This window comes from Oncorhynchus clarkii, chromosome 5 (assembly GCF_045791955.1).
Source record: "Oncorhynchus clarkii lewisi isolate Uvic-CL-2024 chromosome 5, UVic_Ocla_1.0, whole genome shotgun sequence".
Lineage (NCBI taxonomy): Eukaryota > Metazoa > Chordata > Actinopteri > Salmoniformes > Salmonidae > Oncorhynchus > Oncorhynchus clarkii.
Window position 1 is genome coordinate 19,230,900 of NC_092151.1, and position 22,039 is coordinate 19,252,938.

Consider the following 22,039-nt stretch of genomic DNA (forward strand, 5'->3'; position numbering starts at 1 on the left):
TGAAAGCTAAGGCTGTTTATGTTTGGTCTACTCGTTGTCACCATGGTTTTGAAGATGCAAAGAGGTTGCTTACCTCAACTCCAGTGCTGGCTGCTCCTCGTGTGGATTTGTAATTTACCTTGCAGGTAAATGCTAGTCATGTGGGAGCAGGTGCAGTTTTGCTGCAAGCAGATGTGTCTGGGGATGAGAGGCCTGTTAGTTTATTTTCTAAAAAGTGTAACGATTATCAGTTGAACTATTTGGTTATTGAAAAGGAAGTGCTAGCACTCATTTCGGCGCTACAACACTTCGATGTGTATGTCGGGTTGGGGGTAGTACCTATTGTGGTCTAGACCGACCATAACCCTCATTTTTTTGAGGTCCATGATGTATCCTAACCAGTTGTGTGTTTGTTGTGTTTCTCTGTGGTTTTTTGGTTGTTTGCTTTAGCATTTTTCAACACCCTGCATTATCCCATGCATGCAAAACACTCACTTACACTACTTATTACTGATTACACACACCATTGTATATTATACTTAATTACTTGATTTAATAAATATTTTGTTACTCCTTATCACCACGTTGTCTCCCTTTAGTTACGGGCTTTGAGCCGGTTCATGACAAAAGGGATTTGAGTAGGTTCTGTTTACTCTATTAAGGGGATAGGTGTAGGTACTGTTTACTATATCAAGATGATAGGTGTACGTACTGTTTACTATATCAAGGGGATAGGACTGGGTACTGTATACTATATCAACGGGTTAGGAGTGGGAATTAATTACTCTATTAAGGGGATAGAAGTACTGTTTACTATATAGAAGTACTCTTTACTATATTAATGGGACAGGTCTAGGTACTATTTACTATATAAAGGGGATAGGAGATGGTACTGTTTACTAGATTAAGTGGATATGTGTACATACTGTTTACCATATCAAGGGGATAGGACTGGGTACTGTATACTATATTAAGGAGATAGAAGTACTGTTTACTATTGTCATGACTGTCCTAACCAGGTCTGGTTACAGGAGACCACAACCCTACAGAATATCTCTCAACCCCAACAGAGGAGGAGAGATCTAGGGGTCTGAAGATGTGGGGGGTTTTATGGCCCCTCACGCTCCTGGTAGATCTCAGGCCACAGACAAATTCCTTTGTCCTGTTACTATGGAGAACCAGACATTAAACATGAATAAAGGGACTTTGGAACAATGGTTTCCGTCAGCCACAATGGTGGTCATGACGATAGATGGAAAATGTACGTCATTTTTGTTGTGTTATTAAAGGTTAATAGATGACGTTATTACGAAAACATTGTAATGTGAAGAGTTTTCCTGTTATATGTTTGATGTTTATACATTGTACATTGTATTGAAAATAGGTACTGGAGTAGGTACCGTTGACTATATGCAGGGGATAGGAGTGGGTACTATTTACTATATCAAGGGGATAGGAGTGGGGACTATTTATTATATTAAGGGGACATGAGGTACTGTTTACTACATTAATGGGACAGTTGTATGTACCGTTTACAATATAAAGAGGATAGGTGTAGGTGCTCTTTACTATATCAAAGGGATAGGAGGAGGTATTGTTCACTTTCTCTAAGGAATAGGAGTGGGTTCTGTTTACTAAATTAAGGGGATAGGAGTGTGATCTGTTTACTATATAAAAGGGGATAGGAGTATGTGCTTTTTCTATATCAAGGGCTTTGGAGTAGGTACTGTTTACTATATCAAGGGGATAGGACAGGGAAATGTGGACTCTATTTAGGGGATAGGAGTCGGTACTGTTTACTATATGAATTGGACACGTGTATATACTGTTTACTATATAAAGGTAACAGGAGTAGGTACTGTTTACTAGATTAAGGGGATAGTTGTAGGTACTGTTTACTAGATTAAGGGGATAGTTGTAGGTTCTGTTTACTATATAAAGGTAACAGGAGTAGGTACTGTTTACTAGATTAAGGGGATAGTTGTAGGTACTGTTTACTAGATTAAGGGGATAGTTGTAGGTACTGTTTACTAGATTAAGGGGATAGGAGTAGGTACTGTTTACTATATGAATTGGACACGTGTATATACTGTTTACTATATAAAGGTAACAGGAGTAGGTACTGTTTACTATATAAAGGTAACAGGAGTAGGTACTGTTTACTAGATTAAGGGGATAGTTGTAGGTACTGTTTACTAGATTAAGGGGATAGTTGTAGGTACTGTTTACTAGATTAAGGGGATAGTTGTAGGTACTGTTTACTAGATTAAGGGGATAGGAGTAGGTACTGTTTACTATATGAATTGGACACGTGTATATACTGTTTACTATATAAAGGTAACAGGAGTAGGTACTGTTTACTATATAAAGGTAACAGGAGTAGGTACTGTTTACTAGATTAAGGGGATAGGTGTAGGTACTGTTTACTATATCAAAGGGAAAGGTGTTGGTTGGTTTACTATATCAAGAGGATAGGAGGTGGTTCTGTTTACTATATCAAGAGGATAGGAGGTGGTTCTGTTTACTATATCAAGAGGATAGGAGGTGGTTCTGTTTACTATATCAAGAGGATAGGAGGTGGTTCTGTTTACTATATCAAGGGGCTAGGAGTATGTGAAGTTTACTTTATCAATGGGGACTATTTATTATATTAAGGGGACATGAGGTACTGTTTACTACATTAATGGGACAGTTGTATGTACTGTTTACAATATAAAGAGGATAGGTGTAGGTGCTCTTTACTATATCAAAGGGATAGGAGGAGGTATTGTTCACTTTCTCTAAGGGATAGGAGTGGGTTCTGTTTACTAAATTAAGGGGATAGGAGTGTGATCTGTTTACTGTATAAAAGGGGATAGGAGTATGTGCTTTTTCTATATCAAGGGCATTGGAGTAGGTACTGTTTACTTTTTTTAAAGGAATACGTGTTTTACCTGTTTACTATATCAAGGGCATTGGAGTAGGTACTGTTTACTTTTTTAAAGGAATACGTGTTTTCCCTGTTTACTATATATAGGGGATAGGAGGAGGTACTGTTTACTTTCCCAAGGGGATAGGAGTGGGTTCCTTTTACTAAATTATGAGGATATGAGTGGGTACTGTTTAGTATATCAAGGGGATAGGTGTAGGTTTTGTTTACCATATCAAGGGGATCGGTGTAGGTACTGTTTACCTCATAAAGAGGATAGGAGTGGGTACTGTTTACTATATCAATGGGAAAAGTGTATGTACTGTTTACTATATCAAGGGGATATGAGAAGGTACTTTTTACTACATCAAGGCGATTGGAGGACGAACTGTTCACTTTCTCAAATCAAATCAAATCAAAGTTTATTTGTCACGTGCGTCGAATACAACGGGTGTAGACCTTATGAGCTGTGAGCTTACTTACAGGCTCTAACCAATGTTGCGGGATAAAAAAAAGGATGTTTGTGTGTGTGTGTGTGTGTGTGTAGGTAAGTATAGAAATAAAACAACAGTAAAAAGACATTTGAAAAAAAGAGTAGCAAGGCTTTTTCCACACCTGTTAGTCAGGATTATTGAGGTAGTATGTACATGTAGGTATCGTTAAAGTGACTATGCATATATGATGAACAGAGAGTAGCAGAAGCTTAAAAGAGGGTGTTGGCGGGTGGTGGGGCACAATGCAGATATCCCGGTTAGCCAATGTGTGGGAGCACTGGTTGGTCGGGCCAATTTAGGTAGTATGTACATGAATGTATAGTTAAAGTGACTATGCATAGAAGATAAACAGAGAGTAGCAGCAGCGTAAAAGAGGGGTTGGGGGGGGGGGGGGCACACAATGCAAATAGTCCGGGTAACCATTTGGTTACCTGTTCAGGAGTCTTATGGCAGTTCTACAGTTTAGCTCAGTGCGAATGTTGCCTGTAATACAGTCACTGTGGGGACGACGTCCTCGATGCACTTATTGATAAAGCCAGTGACTGATGTGGTGTACTCCTCAATGTCATCGGAAGAATCCCGGAACAGTCTGTGATAGCAAAGCAGTCCTGTAGTTTAGCATCTGCTTCATCTGACCATTTTTTTTAGACAGTCACTGGTGCTTCCTGCATTCATTTTAGCTTGTAAGCAGGAATCAAGAGGATAGAGTTGTGGTCGGATTTACCAAATGGAGGGCGTGGGAGAGCTTTGTACGCTTCTCTGTGTGTGGAGTACAGGTGATCTTGAATTGTTTTCCCTCTGGTTGCACATTTAACATGTTGATAGAGATTTGGTGGAACTGATTTAAGTTTCCCTGCATTAAAACCTCTTAAGTCTACCCCTTCCTTTTTCGAACATTCTGTTAAAAATCGCGCAACTTTTCAGCGTCCTGCTACTCATGCCAGGAATATAGTATATGCATATGATTAGTATGTGTGGATAGAAAACACTCTGAAGTTTCTAAAACTGGTTAAATCACGGCTGTGACTATAACAGATCGTGTGTTTCATTGAAAAACGCAAGAAAAACTGCTCTCTGAAAGCTAAAAATAATTTCCATAAGTCACTTTCATGGGTTGTTAAAAAGGGACAAAATTTAATATCGACCTGCATGCAATTCATACAAATTCCACACGATGTCGCCATTGTCGTCATTTTCAATTGAATTTTTTGTTGGAAAATCCAACTATCTGGATTCTGTTTCTTCCGGTCTCCACCAGGATGCTTTGAATGTGGACATTGGCAGCCATTGATTTGCAGACGAGGAGCTATTGAATATACATCGCCCTGTAATCATTTTGATAGATTATAAACGTTTACTAATACCTAAAGTTGGATTACAAAAGGATTTCGAAGTGTTTTGTGAAAGTTTATCGTCGACTTTTTTAATTTTAAAAAATGACGCAGCGTTTAAAAACAATGTTTTTTTCTGAATGACACAGCTTCCATAGAAAGCTATTTTGGGTATATATGGACCGATTTAAACGAAAAAAAGACCCAATAGTGATGTTTATGGGGCATATAGGAGTGCCAAGAAAGAAGCTCGTCAAAGGTAATGAATGTTTTATATTTTATTTCTGCGTTTTGTGCAGCGCCGGATAAGCAAAGTCTTTGTTTACGTCGCATTCAGGCATTTTGAGGTGTTGCATGCTATCAGATAATAGCTTCTCATGCTTTCGCCGAAAAGCATTTTAAAAATCTGACTTGTTGGCTAGGTTCACAACGAGTGTAGCTTTAATTCAATACCCTGCTTGTGAATTTTGATCAAGGTTTGAGTTTTAACGAGTACATTTAGCATTTAGCGTAGCGCATTTGCATTTCCAGGTGCCTAGTTGAGACATATGCGTCTCAAGTAGAATCAAGAAGTTAAAGTCTCAGGCCAATTGGATAGGAGTGGGTTCGTTTTGCTAAATTAAGAGGATAGGAGTGGGTACTGTATTAGTATTAGTATTTCAAGGGGATAGGTGTAGGTGTTGTTTACCTCATAAATAGTATAGGAGTGGGTACTGTTTACTATATCAAAGGGAATGGTATATGTACTGTTTACTATATCAAGAGGATAGGAGTGGGTACTGTTTACTATATTAATGGGATAGGAGTTGGTTCTGTTTACTATATTGGGTGATAGGTGTAGGTAATGTTTAGTATTTAAAAGGGATTGGCGTAGGTACTGTTTACTATATCAAGGGATTAGGAGGAGGTACCATTTACTACATTAAGGGGATAGGCGTGGGTACTGTTTACTATGTCAACGGGATAGGTGTAGGTACTGTTTACTATATCAAGGAGATAGCAGTGGGTACTGTTTACTATATTAAAGGGATAGGTGTAGGTACCTTTTGCAAAATCAAGGGGCTAGGAGGAGCAACTGTTTTCTATATCAAGGGGATAGGAGTGGGTACTCTTTACTATTTGAAGGGGATATGTTTAGGTTCTGTTTACTATATTACATGTGTAGCTGTAGGTACTGTTTACTATATAATGGGGATATGTTTTATGTAAGGTTTACAATATGAAGGGGATAGGAGGAGGTACTGTTTACTATTTTAAGAGCATTGGAGTATGTCCTGTTTACTATATTAAGGTGATAGGTGTAGGTACGGTTTACTATATAAGGGGATAGGTGTAGATACGGTTTACTATATCAAGGGGATAGTAGAAGGTACAGTTTACTATATTAAGGGGATAGGAGCAGGTACTGTTTACTATATCAAGGGGATAGGTGTAGGTACTGTTTACTATGTCAAGGGGATAGGTGTAGGTACTGTTTACTATATTAAGGGGATAGGTGTAGGTACTGTTTACTATGTCAATGGGATCAAATCAAATCAAATGTATTTATATAGCCCTTCGTACATCAGCTGATATCTCAAAGTGCTGCACAGAAACCCAGCCTAAAACCCCAAACAGCAAGCAATGCAGGTGTAGAAGGTGTAGAAGATAGGTGTAGGTACTGTCTACTATGTCAAGGGGATAGGTATAGGTACTGTTTACTACATCAAGGGGATAGGAGTGGGTACTGTTTACTATATTAAGGGATATGAGTAGGTACTGACTGTTTACTATATTAAGGGGATAGGAGTTGGTACTGTTTACTTTATTAACTGGATAGGAGTGGGACATTTTTACTCTAAGGGGATATTGGAGTTTACTGTTTAGTATATGAATGGGACAGGTGTAGGTACTGTTTACTACATTAAGGGGATAGGAGTGGGTAGTGTTCACTGTATGAAGGGGATAGGAGTGGGTACTGTTTACTATATCAGGGGGATAGGAGTGGGTACTGTTTACTATTTCAAATGGATATGATTAGGTACTGTTTACTATATTAATGGGATAGGTTTAGGTACTGTTTACTATATTAAGAGGAATGGGTACTGTTTACTATATGAAGGGTATAGGAGTTGGTACTGTTTACTATATACATGGGATATGATCAGGTATTGTTTACTATATGTAAGGGACAGGTGTAGGTGCTGTATCGTATATCAAGTGGATAGGAGTAGGTGCGTTTACTATTTCAAGGGGATAGGAGTGGGTACTGTTTACCATATTAAGGTGATAGGAGTGGGTATTGTTTACTATATCAATGGGATATGTGTAGTTATTATTTACTATATCAAGGGGATAAGTGTAGTTACTGTTTTACTGTGTCAAGGGGATAGGAGTAGGTACTGTTCACTCTATCTTTGTGATAGGTTTAGTTACTGTTTACTATATCAAGTTTATTGTAATGAAATTGCAAATAGCGGTGTTGTTAATAGATCAGGTAACAGTAGTGATGAATTAGCAAAAACAGCAAGAGTGGATAGTTGTTGCAAACTGGATGAAAGTCCACATGTTGGTGTTCTGCTCAGCCATGGCATACACCTCAACACTACAGAAGCAAATAGGGTCAGGGATAGTGAGTTTCTAATGGCTAGAACCAACGCAGCATAACAAGATAAATCAATAAACACAAACTAGAATTGGATTGCTGGGCTTCTCTACACCAGAGGTTCAAGGAAAGTTAAGATGTGCTTCTAAAATAATGTCTTCATGTTGAAATTAAATATGAACACACACCCCACACAGGGTTGCATTCAGGAGTGCAATATACTGACCCGGCAGATAGTTCTACAATATTGTGGCCTACAGAACGTGGTCGTAGATTAGACGCAAACAGAAAGAAAAAATATCCTTTCAAAAAAACCTGCATTGTTCTATTACTCTCCCTCTGTCATCAAAGTCTTTGTTTATTTTTCTGTGTACATGTGTGTGTGTACCTGCAGCCGCCAGGTCTGAGGGAGTGGAAACCGGGTTGACAGGTGTCACACTTCACCCCTGACACACTGGGTCTGCACTCACACTTCCCCTCCACACCACACTGCAGACTCACAGAACCTGGGAGGGAGGGAGGGAGGGAGGGAGGGAGGGAGGGAGGGAGGGAGGGAGGGAGGGAGGGAGGGAGAGAGAGAGAGAGAATGACAGGGTGAGTGAGTGAGTGAGTGAGTGAGTGGTTGAGAGATGGATGGATAGTTCATGTTTATGATGCCTTAATATGAAGCAGTCTAAAATACATGGTTTACCCATGGTGTTACAGTCACAGGGGCTGCAGGGGTCCTGTGGTGACCGTCGGTAGTGGTTCTCTCTACAGCGTTCACAATGCGGTCCATCAGTCTGGTCCCTACAGTCTACACAGCGCCCCCCACTTGCTGTGCTTCGGTACTGCTCCGCATCGAACACACACACATCCGCCTGCCCACTGCAGTTACACTCTGAGGAGAGAGAGAGGAGGGGGGATAGCGAGAGGAAGAGAAGGTGGGTGGGTGGTATGGAAGGAAGGAAAAGATGAACAAAAAGAGAGGGAGGGGAGAGAGAGGGAGGAGATGAGGTCAGGTAAATGGCGAGAGAGGGAGAGTGAGATGGGGAGGAAAAGTGAGAGAGAATGGATGGGGGTTACTGTATGCTTATGAGAGATTATGCGTGTGGGATTGGATCCTAATGTACAGGTACATTTATAATCCCATTTCACACGGGCCTAATGATCAGCCAATCACTTAGTCAGGGGGCACCGTGATAACGCTAATAAGTGTTTGTACAAGAGACGATTACTCAATCGATAACCTCCAATCACAGGGCTCGGTAGAGTACTCTTCATTTCCTCTCCACTGCAGTATTCTGCTATCTCTCTGTCTGGCTACATGAGGTTTAGGATTCTAGAAAATATCCTATTTTATTACACATCAAATTTTCTGTTAAGTTTGATTCCTAAAAAATTAACAATATGAATTTAGACCAACAGCTTGTAAACATACTTTTTAAAGCGTTCTGGAAATGTGTAATTCTGAAACAATGGAGGTCACTCTGGGAACGAGTCAATCAACTGCAGCATAACAGTCTACTATAGCAGAGGCCATCGAAAAACAGGGGAAATGTAGTCAATATCCTATTGCCTAATAGCAGAATTAAGATGGACCTGCTTTGTCAATTATATAGGTATCTGATTCTAGAAATACAAATAAATCTCTATTTTCAACATCCACATATGCGACAGCCCACTGGGCACAGATGTCATCTCAACGTCTATTACAAGTTGGTTCAACGTCGATTCAACCAGTGTGTGCCCAGTGGGATGCCTATATGATCAATGGCTTACACTTCACATTTGCAACATTGATCATGTCATTGGTGGCCATAGACATAACCTTACCTAACCTCCCTGATAATAATCACCGTTGAAAATTTCATCTTAAGCTCATTTAGGCCAACTGGAACATGGCTTCCAGTCAAAGGCTACCTCTTTTCAACTACTTTATTGATGTATTTAAATGACTGTAGCATTTCTGAACGTTGTCTGTACATAGCCGACTGTGACCATAATACAGTAGGTAGCCTAGTAGTAGCTAAAGTAGCCTAGTAGTAGCTAAAGTAGCCTAGTAGTAGCTAAAGTAGCCTAGTAGTAGCTAAAGTAGCCTAGTAGTAGCTAAAGTAGCCTAGTATAGTTGAAAGTTGGATGTGGTGCTGAAATGTGGAGACGAAGAAGCTCCAGTCTATTCCGAATGGTGTCCAGCCCATCAATGAGGAGAATGACGTGTTTGATTTTCATGTCCACCAGCTTTGCACAGTTTCTGCAATCAACATATCTACATCTCGCTATTCATTACAGTAGCTAGCTAGGCTAGTGAGTGCTTTCTTGAGGTGGAAAATGTGCGCACCTACAGCCGCAGTGGTCACGTGGGCTGCAATCTCTCTCTCTCTCTCTCTCTCTTTATCTCTCTCTCTGTCTTTATCTCTCTCTCTTTCTCCCTGCCTTGTTCATGCACTGCGCTGTCCTTCCAATAATGGCCTGAATAACAGGCTAGTCTGAGGAGTTTTCTAGACTGTGGCAGCTACCATTCACACAGTGTACACTCCCAGTCAGTAGCCTTTTGGACATATGGGTACCTGGTAGGCTACTTGATAGGCATCGAGTTGAACAGCTAACTGGTTGTTTGTTGAATGAACATCCCCTGATCAATCCATCCCTGCGTCTCATATTTTTCATTAAAAAAATGACATTGTGATATTACAGCTGTTATGATCTGCACATGTCAGTGATAAATAGCCAGTCCTATACTTTGCAAAGCACCTTGTCATTTATTTGTCACTCTATTGACATGGACACCTGTAAATGAAACGTAGTGACATGTCATTTGACTACTGGGCTGTTGTGTCAGAACATTTTGTTGCAAAATTATTTCATAGGATAGCCTAGCTACATGATCTAAAATGCTGACCATTGATTCCCCCAATGATGTCTCAGAGCAATTGATAGAAATCCATCAATAGTGTGATTTTTTTAAACGAGGGGAAATTAGATTACTGTTGGTTGGGAATAGGCTACTGGGTGGATGTTGAGTTGTTTTGTAACAGTTGTTTTCCCTGCTAAAATTGTTCATACAGTATATACCGTTTAAAGTTGATCATGAGTGATAATGTGTCTGACTGCAAATAGATTGAGTCTGCCTAAATCATTACACATGTATTCAAGGCAGGTATCTCAGGTGCACTTACTAAAATGTCTTTCCAACTAGGAAGTGGATAGTAAGCTAAATTAGACACTTATGTCTGCTAAGTAACTTGGTAATAACCAGAAGGATGTTGTGACAACATAAATGTCTGTCTGTCTGTCTGTCTGTCTGTCTGTCTGTCTGTCTGTCTGTCTGTCTGTCTGTCTGTCTGTCTGTCTGTCTGTCTGTCTGTCTGTCAATTAAAGTGTTTGTGTTCTGACAAGTAGGGCCATATGGTACTGGTTCCAGACACATGCCATACACGGCAGAGAAGAGAGAGACAGAGCTTGGTCCGGTAAGCTGCGGCAAAATTAGTTTCTATCTCGCCGAATATGGAGGCTGAACATTATAATACACAGAGCATTCACTTCTACTCTCTAGTTCTTTCACATTCAGTGCTTCTTTTCTTCTATGTATTTAATAATATATTCATTTTTTCCTTTACAGTACAGTGCAGCTGCATGCGGCAGTCTATTTAAAAATGCCACCTGTTTGGTACAGAGACTCAGGCTTCCTCCCAAATTGCACCCTATTCCCTACATGTGCAATAGATTTGATCATAGCCCTATGTGCCCTGGTCAAAGGTAAAGTACACTATATAGGAAAGGGTGCTATTTAGAACACAGCATGAGTGTAATTAAAACAAGCTTGTTTCTTAATAGAATCAAGCATAAAAACAATTAACGAGGCCTCTCCTTTATGGGTTTATCAGTCCAACCAATTACAATTCCTCCTCAGAAGTGTTCAAAAGAAGCATTCACCGCTCAGTGCACAGCGCGATAAGCCTGAACCGCGCTGATATTTGCACTCACGCTAATTTCTACGCACGCACGCACGCACGCACGCACGCACGCACACACACACACACACACACACACACACACACACACACACACACACACACACACACACACACACACACACACACACACACACAGGCATGTACACATGTACATATACACACATGCGCACACACATACAGCAGCAGGTTGATGTTTATTGTCATGAATCTTGCCCTGGAGGCAGAAGTGAGCGATTTCCGCTAGATGAGCCAGCTGCAAAACTGTTATATATTGTAAAAATATATGAGAACAAAAATGTAAGGTTAGGGTTAGCAATTTGGATAAGGTTAAGTAAAGGCTACACCAACATCTTACATTTACATATGATACGTTCAATATCAGGTATGCTTTGTAAATACAGTGTTATGTGGTTACTGTACATCAATGTTCAGCTGTCCTCCCTCCAACTCTCCTGTAGCCCACTCAGAGGGTTCAGCTGTCCTCCCTCCAGCTCTCCTGTAGCCTACTCAAAGGGTTCAGCTGTCCTCCCTCCAACTCTCCTGTAGCCTACTCAGAGGGTTCAGCTGTCCTCCCTCCAGCTCTCCTGTAGCCTACTCAGAGGGTTCAGCTGTCCTCCCTCCAGCTCTTCTGTAGCCTACTCAGAGGGTTCAGCTGTCCTCCCTCCAGCTCTCCTGTAGCCTACTCAGAGGGTTCAGCTGTCCTCCCTCCAACTCTCCTGTAGCCTACTCAGAGGGTTCAGCTGTCCTCCCTCCAACTCTCCTGTAGCCTACTCAGAGGGTTCTTTGAACAAATCCCTGAGTACTCACTAATACTTTATGTATTCCTAAAGGAACTTGCCTGCAATACTCACTCATACACTAACCCAACTATACATTTCCCCAGGGGTGACTGAACTAAACGAATCTCCAATACTCACTCATACACTAACCCAACTATACATTTCCCCAGGGGTGACTGAACTAAACGAATCTCCAATACTCACTCATACACTAACCCAACTATACATTTCCCCAGGGGTGACTGAACTAAACGAATCTCCAATACTCACTCATACACTAACCCAACTATACATTTCCCCAGGGGTGACTGAACTAAACGAATCTCCAATACTCACTCATACACTACCCCAACTAAACATTTCCCCAGGGGTGACTGAACTAAACCAATCTCCAATACTTACTCATACACTACCCCAACTATACATTTCCCCAGGGGTGACTGAATTAAACCGATCTCCAATACTTACTCAAACACTACCCCAACTATACATTTCCCCAGGGGTGACTAAACTAAACCAATCTCCAATACTTACTCATACACTGGTTGGCAGAGTCTCCGGTGGCCCTGGCCCAAGGCCTGTCCTGGTAGAATGGGTGACACCTCTGGCAGTCCACCCCGACAGTGTGATGCTGGCAGTCACACACCAGAGCCCCCTGCTCGTCCAACACACACTCACTGCCATGGCCATTACACTTACACCTGGCGGATAAAGATGGAGAGGTGTGTGTGTACCCACACACACATTTACAGATATACACTTGTATGGACTCAAACTTACAGTATATGCACTGAGCGCACACACGTGCACGCATGTACGAATACGCACACACACAAACACATACACACACATAAAAGAAAATTAACAGAGAACAGAGAATAGGACAGAACGGAGGAGATGTAAAATGAGAAAGTATTTTCACTGTGACTTTTCACCTCCCATTACCTATCAGTGGCAGATACAGTACATCGCCTTGGATAACGTGGGGTTTTATACCCTTCAGTGAATACTGTTCTGCTCATCTCCCCTGTGTGCCCAACTCTCGTCTGCACAAGATGTCCCTGAGCGTAAACAACTTCAACTACCAGTCACTGTGTGTGTATGTGTGTGCATGTGAGTTATTGTGCTATATATCAAGTTATGCATATCCTTTCCAACCAGTCGAGAAAAGACCATTTCCTATGTCTAGAAGTAATTTAATGATCAAGGATGTTTGGCCAATAGCTGTTAGCTGAGGCCCTATCTTTACTGTCACACGGTGAGGATGACAGTGTCTTATTCTCCTTGTTGTGTTGACTCTGTATAGTGCCTGCTTGCATCCCAACTGACACCCTCTTCCCTATACAGTGCATTACTTTTGACTAGAGCTCTTTGGGCCCTGGTAAAAAGTAGTGCATGAAATAGAGTGCCATTTGGGGTGCATCCTCTGTCATTGGTTCTGCAGAGGGCCTTTCTGTGAGGGAAGAGGGGGGCTTATCATCGCCTGTCCCTGTCAGATTTAACCAGCTGTCCCAGATCCAGACTCTTTATGCTAACGGCTCCCAATCAGTTATTTCTGTTTCTGTTGTTGTTGTTGTTGTGACAAGGAAGTTGTTAGTAAGAAAGTGAAAATTGCCCCCAACCACCAACTCAGATGTCTCTAGTAGTAAACTCTGAGGTAATCTTGACAACCACAATAATGAATATGGCACAGAGAATAGCTCATATAGCAGCTTAGTAGTCCGTCAGTTCTGGACCATTTCTTTTTACTATTTTTAGTTACTATACTCCACTAGCTGACCATTTAATCCAACACATTGACATACCCTGACACTAATTGTGTCCATTCATAACATTCAGTGTGCGAATTGACCAAGCGACAAGTGCTAACACTGCTCTGGCCAATTCAACAAGCTAGGCTGACTACGCAAGCCCAACAAGTTGTCAGCTTGCCCCCCTTCATTCCCTCAGGTGTCATGGTGACATTGTTGGGTCATTTGTCAAACTGTCACCCCTCGCTTTGATCATAAACACTTCTGACAGGTGTCAGATCCTGTTGAAGCAGTGAAGGCTTCATCTCAACTACTTAAGAAGGTTCATGTTATTGTGCCGTGCCCATGGACATCCTGTCTGTGCTGCCCGCCTCCTGTTGTCCCTTCTCGTTACTGTGAGGAATAAGCCCAGGGACCAGCAGACCTGTGTTCAAGTATTATTTGAAATCTTTCAAATACTTGGAGTGTTTGCTCTGGTCTACCCGGAGTGCCAGTTGCGCCGTTTTTGCCGTTTTTGAATGATTTCAAATAGAATTTGAACCCAGGTCTGAGGACAAGAGACAGAGCAGGGACAGTGATGGAAAAGACATGGGGACAGAGGAGGATGATGTGGCTCTGTTCTTTTTAGGGGGGAACTTGGTAGATTGTAGCCTTACAATCTACTGTATAGGGCTTGTGTTGAGTTAGACTATTTGTTATGTAAAAAGGATACAGAGAGGGAGGAAATGTGGAGAAGCATTTTATTATCTGTTTTAATATCTATTTTATTATCTACAAAATGGGTCACTATAACGAGCTGGGTTGTTGTTTCATAGTCGAGTCTGTCTGAGAAATGAGCAAAGACAAAGATAAATCAAAGCAAACAGGCTCTCTCTCTTCTTCTCTCCCTCTCTTCTTCGCTCCTTCTCTTGTTCTCTTCCTTTTTCTCTCCCTCCCTCTCTTAGACGTCAGGTGTGTGTTACCTGGCGCCTACGGAGAAATCGGAGATGGCGTAGAAGTAGGATCGCAGCACCTTGGCGTCCTTGAAGAACTCATCTCCGAATGTGTTGAGCCTGTCCAGAGAGATGAGCAGGTCAGTGGCTGTCACCCACTCCTAAAGGATGAGACAGAGACAAGGAGAGGGGGATGAGGAGGAGGGGATGGAGGGATGGTGGCTGTCAGCTACTCCTACAGAGTGGGACCCAGAGGAGAGGGACATGAGCGGGAAGGGGATGGAGGGATGGTGGCTGTCAGCTACTCCTACAGAGTGGGACCGAGAGGAGAGGGGGATGAGGAGGAGGGGATGGAGGGATGGTGGCTGTCAGCTACTCCTACAGAGTGGGACCGAGAGGAGAGGGACATGAGGAGGAGGGGATGGAGGGATGGTGGCTGTCAGCTACTCCTACCAAGTGGGACCGAGAGGAGAGGGGGATGAGGAGGAGGGGATGGAGGGATGGTGGCTGTCAGCTACTCCTACAGAGTGGGACCGAGAGGAGAGGGGGATGAGGAGGAGGGGATGGAGGGATGGTGGCTGTTAGCTACTCCTACAGAGTGGGACTGAGAGGAGAGGGGGATGAGGAGGAGGGGATGGAGGGATGGTGGCTGTCAGCTACTCCTACAGAGTGGGACTGAGAGGAGAGGGGGATGAGGAGGAGGGGATGGAGGGATGGTGGCTGTCAGCTACTCCTACAGAGTGGGACCGAGAGGAGAGGGGGATGAGGAGGAGGGGATGGAGGGATGGTGGCTGTCAGCTACTCCTACAGAGTGGGACCGAGAGGAGAGGGGGATGAGGAGGGGGGGATGGAGGGATGGTGGCTGTCAGCTACTCCTACAGAGTGGGACTGAGAGGAGAGGGACATGAGCGGGAAGGGTTAGAGCGGTCGGAGGGAAGTAATGGGTTGAGATGGAGAACAAAAGGGAAAGGTAAAGACAGATTCAGGCTCGGTCAGAAGGTGGAGGAAGAATAGGATGGGAGAGAAAGCGGGGAGAGAGAGAAAGATAGAAAGTGAATGGGAGTCAAGAGAAAGAGGGGAAGGGCAGGGTGTGGCTCTGAAAGAGATATAATAGAAGAACGAAATAAGAAATAAATAGAGATGAAATGAAAAGAGATAAAGAGACGATATAAGCTAGAGAGGAGACTTGGTACAGGGTTCCCAGACTCTTTCATTATAATGGATAAGGTTTTAGCAGCACACAGATATGATGACAGCTACAGTATATGAAGCTGAATGCACCATGGAGGGGCTGAGTTGGAAACAGTTAAATAGAATAGATTGTGAGAGGTGGAGACGAAGCGAGGGAGGGGAGAGGAAAGAAAGAGGGAAAGACAAACAGCAGGATAAAGGTAAACAGAAGAGAGAAATAGGGGGAGGAAGATCAAACAGGGTCAGTTGAGGAGAGAACAAAAGGAGAAAAGATGGAATAAGGGAATGTTTCTCTCCTCACAACTTTAAAACTAATAGATTACAGAAACGTTGTGTCTTTCACTTGGCTGGTTGGGGACTCTGTGGACTGTATGACATCCCGAAAAAGCCTGTTTTAATCCTGTGTTGTGTTTTATGTACACTCTCCCCTGAGGGGTGTTTGAAGTAGGGGACCAGGGGAATGAGAGGAACGGTAGGAGAGTGGAGAGGATAGGCCTCAGACGAACAACATGTGGAACAGTTGGGTACATGTACTGTACGCCTGCCTCAAGATCTCCTGGCTAGCATGTCGTACCAAGGACTAGGGGAATTGGGTAGCACCTTGTATGATGTTGATTCTTATTGAATATAGTTAGCCTATAAGACCACATATATGAGAACATGTGACAACTCGACTTCAAGAAGAAGAAAAGTAGGGGATTTTTCTCTATAGCAAGATTGAAACATAGTGACAACTAATTAAGTCTATAATATATTTTTCAAACACTATATTTTTTATTTATTTTTATTTATTTCACCTTTATTTAACCAGGTAGGCTAGTTGAGAACAAGTTCTCATTTACAATTGCGACCTGGCCAAGACAAAGCACAGCAGTTAGACACATACAACAACACAAAGTTACACATGGAATAAACAAACATACAGTCAATAAAAATGTATATTAAATTAAACTATTATTTGGACAAGTTCATGTAAAATGCAACCAATAATTGTCCTCTCAAGTTAGCTTCACAACTTGTTTTGTGTGATCTGTTACTGTGTATATAAAGCAGTGCTACTGCAGTAAAACTTTATATTTAGCACTGCCTCAATGACTATTATTCTATAAGGCTGTCTAAGAGTCTCTCTGATTGTCGTTTGTAAGAGATTCTGTAGGGCCACCTGTGAGTTAGCGTGGAGAGAAGTGGTGCGTGGGTCAGCTGTTTGTTCACCCCACCCACCCACAACTGTTAATAACCCATCCGCATCCGCCCAACTACATGTGATAAAGTGAAAATATGAGGCCCACACCCAACCCTAACCCGCAAATATAGAAAATGCGCTATAGATTACAGTCAAAGACTGCAGAATTATTTTTGACAGGGGGTTGTTTTGCCTGATTTAAATAGGTGTCTGCTTATAATTTCTGACATTTTGGTAGGCTATTTGTCAGTCAACTTGTCTGTAATTAGATACATGTAACTTCTCTTTTGTCAATATACGTTGCCCTCAAAGACTAAATAAACCCTTGCCCAACAGAATAATGTAATAGAATTCATGATTCAATCTAGTTGACATCGGTAAAGTTTTCTCTGTCATCTTTCGCGGAGAAAAGACGTTAAGGGACTGGGGAGAAAATATAATAAAGCAACAAAAATAAAAACAGGAAAGATTTTCTGTGCAAAATGTACAAATTACATAAGTTTGACTGGTTGTAAGGAAAAACAAAGCTGTGAAAATGACCCAATGTGTTTCTGATAAGATTTAAGTTCGTCTTCGATGCATATTTTATTTGGGAGAAATACTATCAGCTTTTATGATGAAGACAGCACCTCTACAGATGGTATCTAACTGAACAATGCATTCTCTCAAGGTGCAGAACGAAATACACCATATTCCTCCACTCCTGTTCCCAAGTCCAAATGTTGCTTTGGTATATCATGTTATATCAAATGTTTAATTCTGCAGGAGTTATTATTAAGGCTTGAGCACTATTCGCACGGGCCAGTATTATTAGAGAACGTTGGTTATGTATTTATTACCCCAGAATGTCCGTTATTCCAGAGGATGATTCAGGTGGGATAAGTTTTTTTCCAAACTGCCACCTGTAATTCTTTCTTAATTTTTAAATATTTTTAATACATCAATTATTATGATGGAAGCCTGGAGTTTTTTTCTAGGTGTGAAGATATTTCAACAAGTCCAGGCGATAACAGGCTACACTAACAAATCGAGCTTGGTTCGCAAGTTTCTAAACCATATCAAACCATCTTTGCTATAGTGTTGCCATAATATTTGAATTGAAGAAGTGTGATCATAATCATTCAAATATTTTAGTGATCCGCAGTAGAAGACGTCCTAAATGCCCCCCAGTCTTCAGATGTGAGCCAAAACAGCTAACTTGCACTTGATATGCATTTTTAGGCTATGGATGAGGAAGTGAACTTGTTTAGCTCAGTTTAGCTCAGATGTATGCTGCTTTGGGATCTAGTAACAGAAAGTGTTTCATTAAAGAGGCACAATATGTTCTACGATGCATTTGCCGATGTCCAATTAACTCGCACAAAACATATAAACAAAAGCATTCACTGTGAAAGTTGACATATATAGGCCCTTCATATATATTTTATGCACATCACTTTGTTAAATTTATCGAGTCAGTTATTGTTTTCTTGCTCAAACCGCGAGCAACACCTGTAAAACTCAAATATTTCTCTCAAAACACAGGGATGTCGATTCGCATAAGGACGAGTGTTATCAGAGGACTTTGGAGTTTGCCATAAAAACAGTAGGTTATTCTGGTTAGTCAATGAACAAGATTTCAGTTTCCATTTAACCCATCTAAACAGTAGGCTACAGTTCCCTTGACATGTCATAGTCCTATTTAAAGTCCTGTCTTGTGACTGTCGAATTTGTATGGCGCCTCACAATCATCACACCTAACATGGCTGGCACTGCTATCATCCTCTTTTACCACTTCACCAAATCTTTTCAAAACATTACTTTTCTGGCCATCCCTTTTCTTTATTTTCAACTCTCCTTTCGCAGCTTTTGTCTTCTTGAATTAAACTTCAACACAACTTCAACTTTTTCTGCCCGTCACCAAAAGCATTATTTGGCGATTGGCTGTGTAGGCAATTTGGTGTGAGTACAGTTAAGCCCTAAAGCTTAGGCTTATAAACTAATACCAGATAGCCTAAAATAATGAAAGAAAAACCTCAATGTAGACTACATAAATTGCACAATAATTACACATTTATGGATTTTTTAAAGTATTGTTTAATGACCCTAAACCCGTCCAACCCACGGATGTAACCGAGGAGGAGATACTCTTTGATCAACTATATCCTGGAGTCCTCTTCGTTACAGATTTAAAACAACCAACTCAGGATGATTCAACCCTCCCAAGCCTCTTTTTGATGCTTACTTCTCTCTCTCTCTCTCTCTCCTCCTCCCTCTCTCTCTATTTATCTCTCTATTCCTTTCTCTCTCTCGGTTTATCTAAAACCTGCTGTCAGACAATGACAGAATGTAGTTTCATGAAGAAGCTTCACACAGGGGGTTATGCTAATGTTTATAGCTCTTAGCCGTGTCCATATCATGGGAATACTAAGGAAATAATAATGTTTTAAGGGGTCACAGAGATCATCTATTTTCCTTCACAATCGTTGTTTTTTGTTCATTATTAAAAACAGAACAGGTATTTGTATTTATTAAGGATCCCCATTAGCTGTGTGTGTGTGTTTTCCATAAGGTGTATTTTTTAAATCACATTTTATTGCTTGCATCAGTTACCTGATGTGGAGTAGAGATCCATGTAGCCATGGCTCTATGTAGTACTATGAGCCTCCCATAGTCTATTCTTGACTTGTGGATTGTGAAGAGACCTCTGGTGGCATGTCTTATGGGGTATGCTGTGTGCCAATAGTTTAAACAGACACCTCTGTGCAATCAGGATGTCAACACTTCTTACAAATGTACATTTAAGGGCCAGCCGTGCTGCCCTGTTCTGAGACAATTGTACATTTCCAAGGTCCCTCTTTGTAGCACCTGACCACTTGACTGAACAGTAGTCCAGGTGTGTCAAAACTAGAGCCTTGTTGATAGTGTTGTTAAAAAGGCAGAGTCGCGCTTTATTATGGACAGACTTCTCCCCATCTTAGCATGACAGTTTTGACCATGACAATTTACAATCCAGGGTCACTCCAAGCAGTTTAGTCACCTCAACTTGCTCAATTTCCACATGATTTATTACAATATTTAGTTGAGGCTTAGAGTTTAGTTAATGAGTTGTCCCAAATACAATACTTTTCATTTTTTAAATATTTAGGAATAATTTATTCCTTGCCACCCATTCTGAAATGAACCACAGCTCTATGTTAAGTGTTGCAGTGATTTCACTCTCTCTAGTAGCTGACGTGCATAGTGTTGAGTCATCCGCATACATATATACACTTCACTCAAAGCCAGTGCCATGTCATTAGTAAAGATGGAATAAAGTAAGGGTTCTAGACAGCTGCCCTGTGGATTTCCTGATTTTACCTGGATTATGTTGGAGAGTGTTCCATTAAAGAACACCCTTGGTGGTCTGTTAGACAGAAAACTCTATATCCACAATATAGCAGGGGGTGTAAAGCCATACCACATACGTTTTTCCATTAGTAGACTATGATTGATAATGTCAAAAGCAGCACTGAAATCTAACAAAATGTCTCTCAGCTAATCATCAGTAATTTGTGTGAGTGCCGTGCTTGTTGAATGTCCTTCCCTATAAGCGTGCTGAAAGTATGTTGTCAATTTGTTTACAGTAAAATAGCCTTGTATCTGGGCAAACATTTTGTTCTTTACTAAGGGTTGGTAACAGGCTGATTGATTGGTTATTTGAGCCAGTAAAGGGGGCATTACTATTCTTGGGTAGCATAATTACTTTTGCTTCCCCCCAGGCCTGAGGGCACACACTTTCTAGTAGGCTTAGATTGAAGATATGGCAAATAGGAGTGGTATTCTCGTCCACTATTATCCTCAATCATTTTCCATCCAAGTTGTCAGACCCCGGTGACTTGTCATCGTTGATAGACAACAATAATTTCCCTCTTCCACACTCACTTTTACAGAATTCTAAATTACAATGCCAGTCTTTCATAATTTGATCAGATATACTTGGATGTGTAGTGTCAGTGTTTGTTGCTGGCATGTCATTCCAAAATTTGCTAATCTTGCCAATAAAAAAATAATTAAAGTAATTGGCAATATCATTTGGTTTTGTGATGAATAAGCCATCTGATTCATTGAATGATGCAGCTGAGTTTGCCTTTTTGCCCAAAATGTCATTTAAAGTGCTCCAAAGTTTTTAAAATGTTTTATTTCACCTTTATTTAACCAGGTAGGCCAGTTGAGAACAAGTTCTCATTTCCAACTGTGACCTGGCCAAGATAAAGCAAAGCAGTGTGACACAAACAACAACACAGAGTTACACATGGAATAAACAAACGTACAGTCAATAACACAATACAAAAAAATATATACAGTGTGTACAAATGAGGCAAGATGAGGGAGGTAAGGCAATAAATAGGCCGTAGTGGCGAAGAAAAAACAATTTAGCAATTTAACACTGGAGAGATAGATGTGCAGAAGATGAATGTGCAAGTAGAGATACTGGGGTGGAGGAGCAAGTTAATAGCAAATGAATAACAATATGGGGATGATGAAGTTGGATGGACTATTTACAGATGTGCTATGTACAGGTGCAATGATCGGTGAGCTGCTCTGACAGCTGATGCTTAAAGTTAGTGAGGGAGAAATGAGTCTCCAGCTTCAGTGATTTTTGAAATTCGTTCCAGTCATTGGCAGCAGAAAACTGGAAGGAAAGGCAGCCAAAGGAGGAATTGGCTTTGGGGGTGACCAGTGAACTATACCTGCTGGAGCGCGTGCTACGGGTGGGTGCTGCTATGGTGACCAGTGAGCTGAGACAAGGTGGGGCTTTAGACTTATAGATGACCTGGGGCCAGTGGGATTGGTGAGGAATATGAAGCGAGTGCCAGCCAACGAGCTACCTCATCCCCCTAGTGTTTTTATTTACTGCTTTTTGCTCTTTTGCATACCAGTATTTCTACTTGCACATCATCATCTGCACATCTATCACTCCATTGTTAAT

At 41.4% G+C, this 22,039-nt stretch overlaps 1 protein-coding gene across 1 annotated transcript in view; it reads right to left on the minus strand.

Moving 5' to 3' along the window:
- Window positions 1-22,039, minus strand: part of LOC139409644 (laminin subunit gamma-3-like) — a 192,744-nt gene that overhangs the window by 129,065 nt on the left and 41,640 nt on the right. Inside the window, exons 3-6 of the mRNA XM_071155064.1 lie at window positions 14,745-14,875; window positions 12,566-12,732; window positions 7,988-8,176; window positions 7,685-7,802 (exon numbers count right to left, since the gene is read on the minus strand). Of these exons, the coding sequence (XP_071011165.1) occupies window positions 7,685-7,802; window positions 7,988-8,176; window positions 12,566-12,732; window positions 14,745-14,875 (605 nt within the window). The remainder of the gene's footprint in view (window positions 1-7,684; window positions 7,803-7,987; window positions 8,177-12,565; window positions 12,733-14,744; window positions 14,876-22,039) is intronic.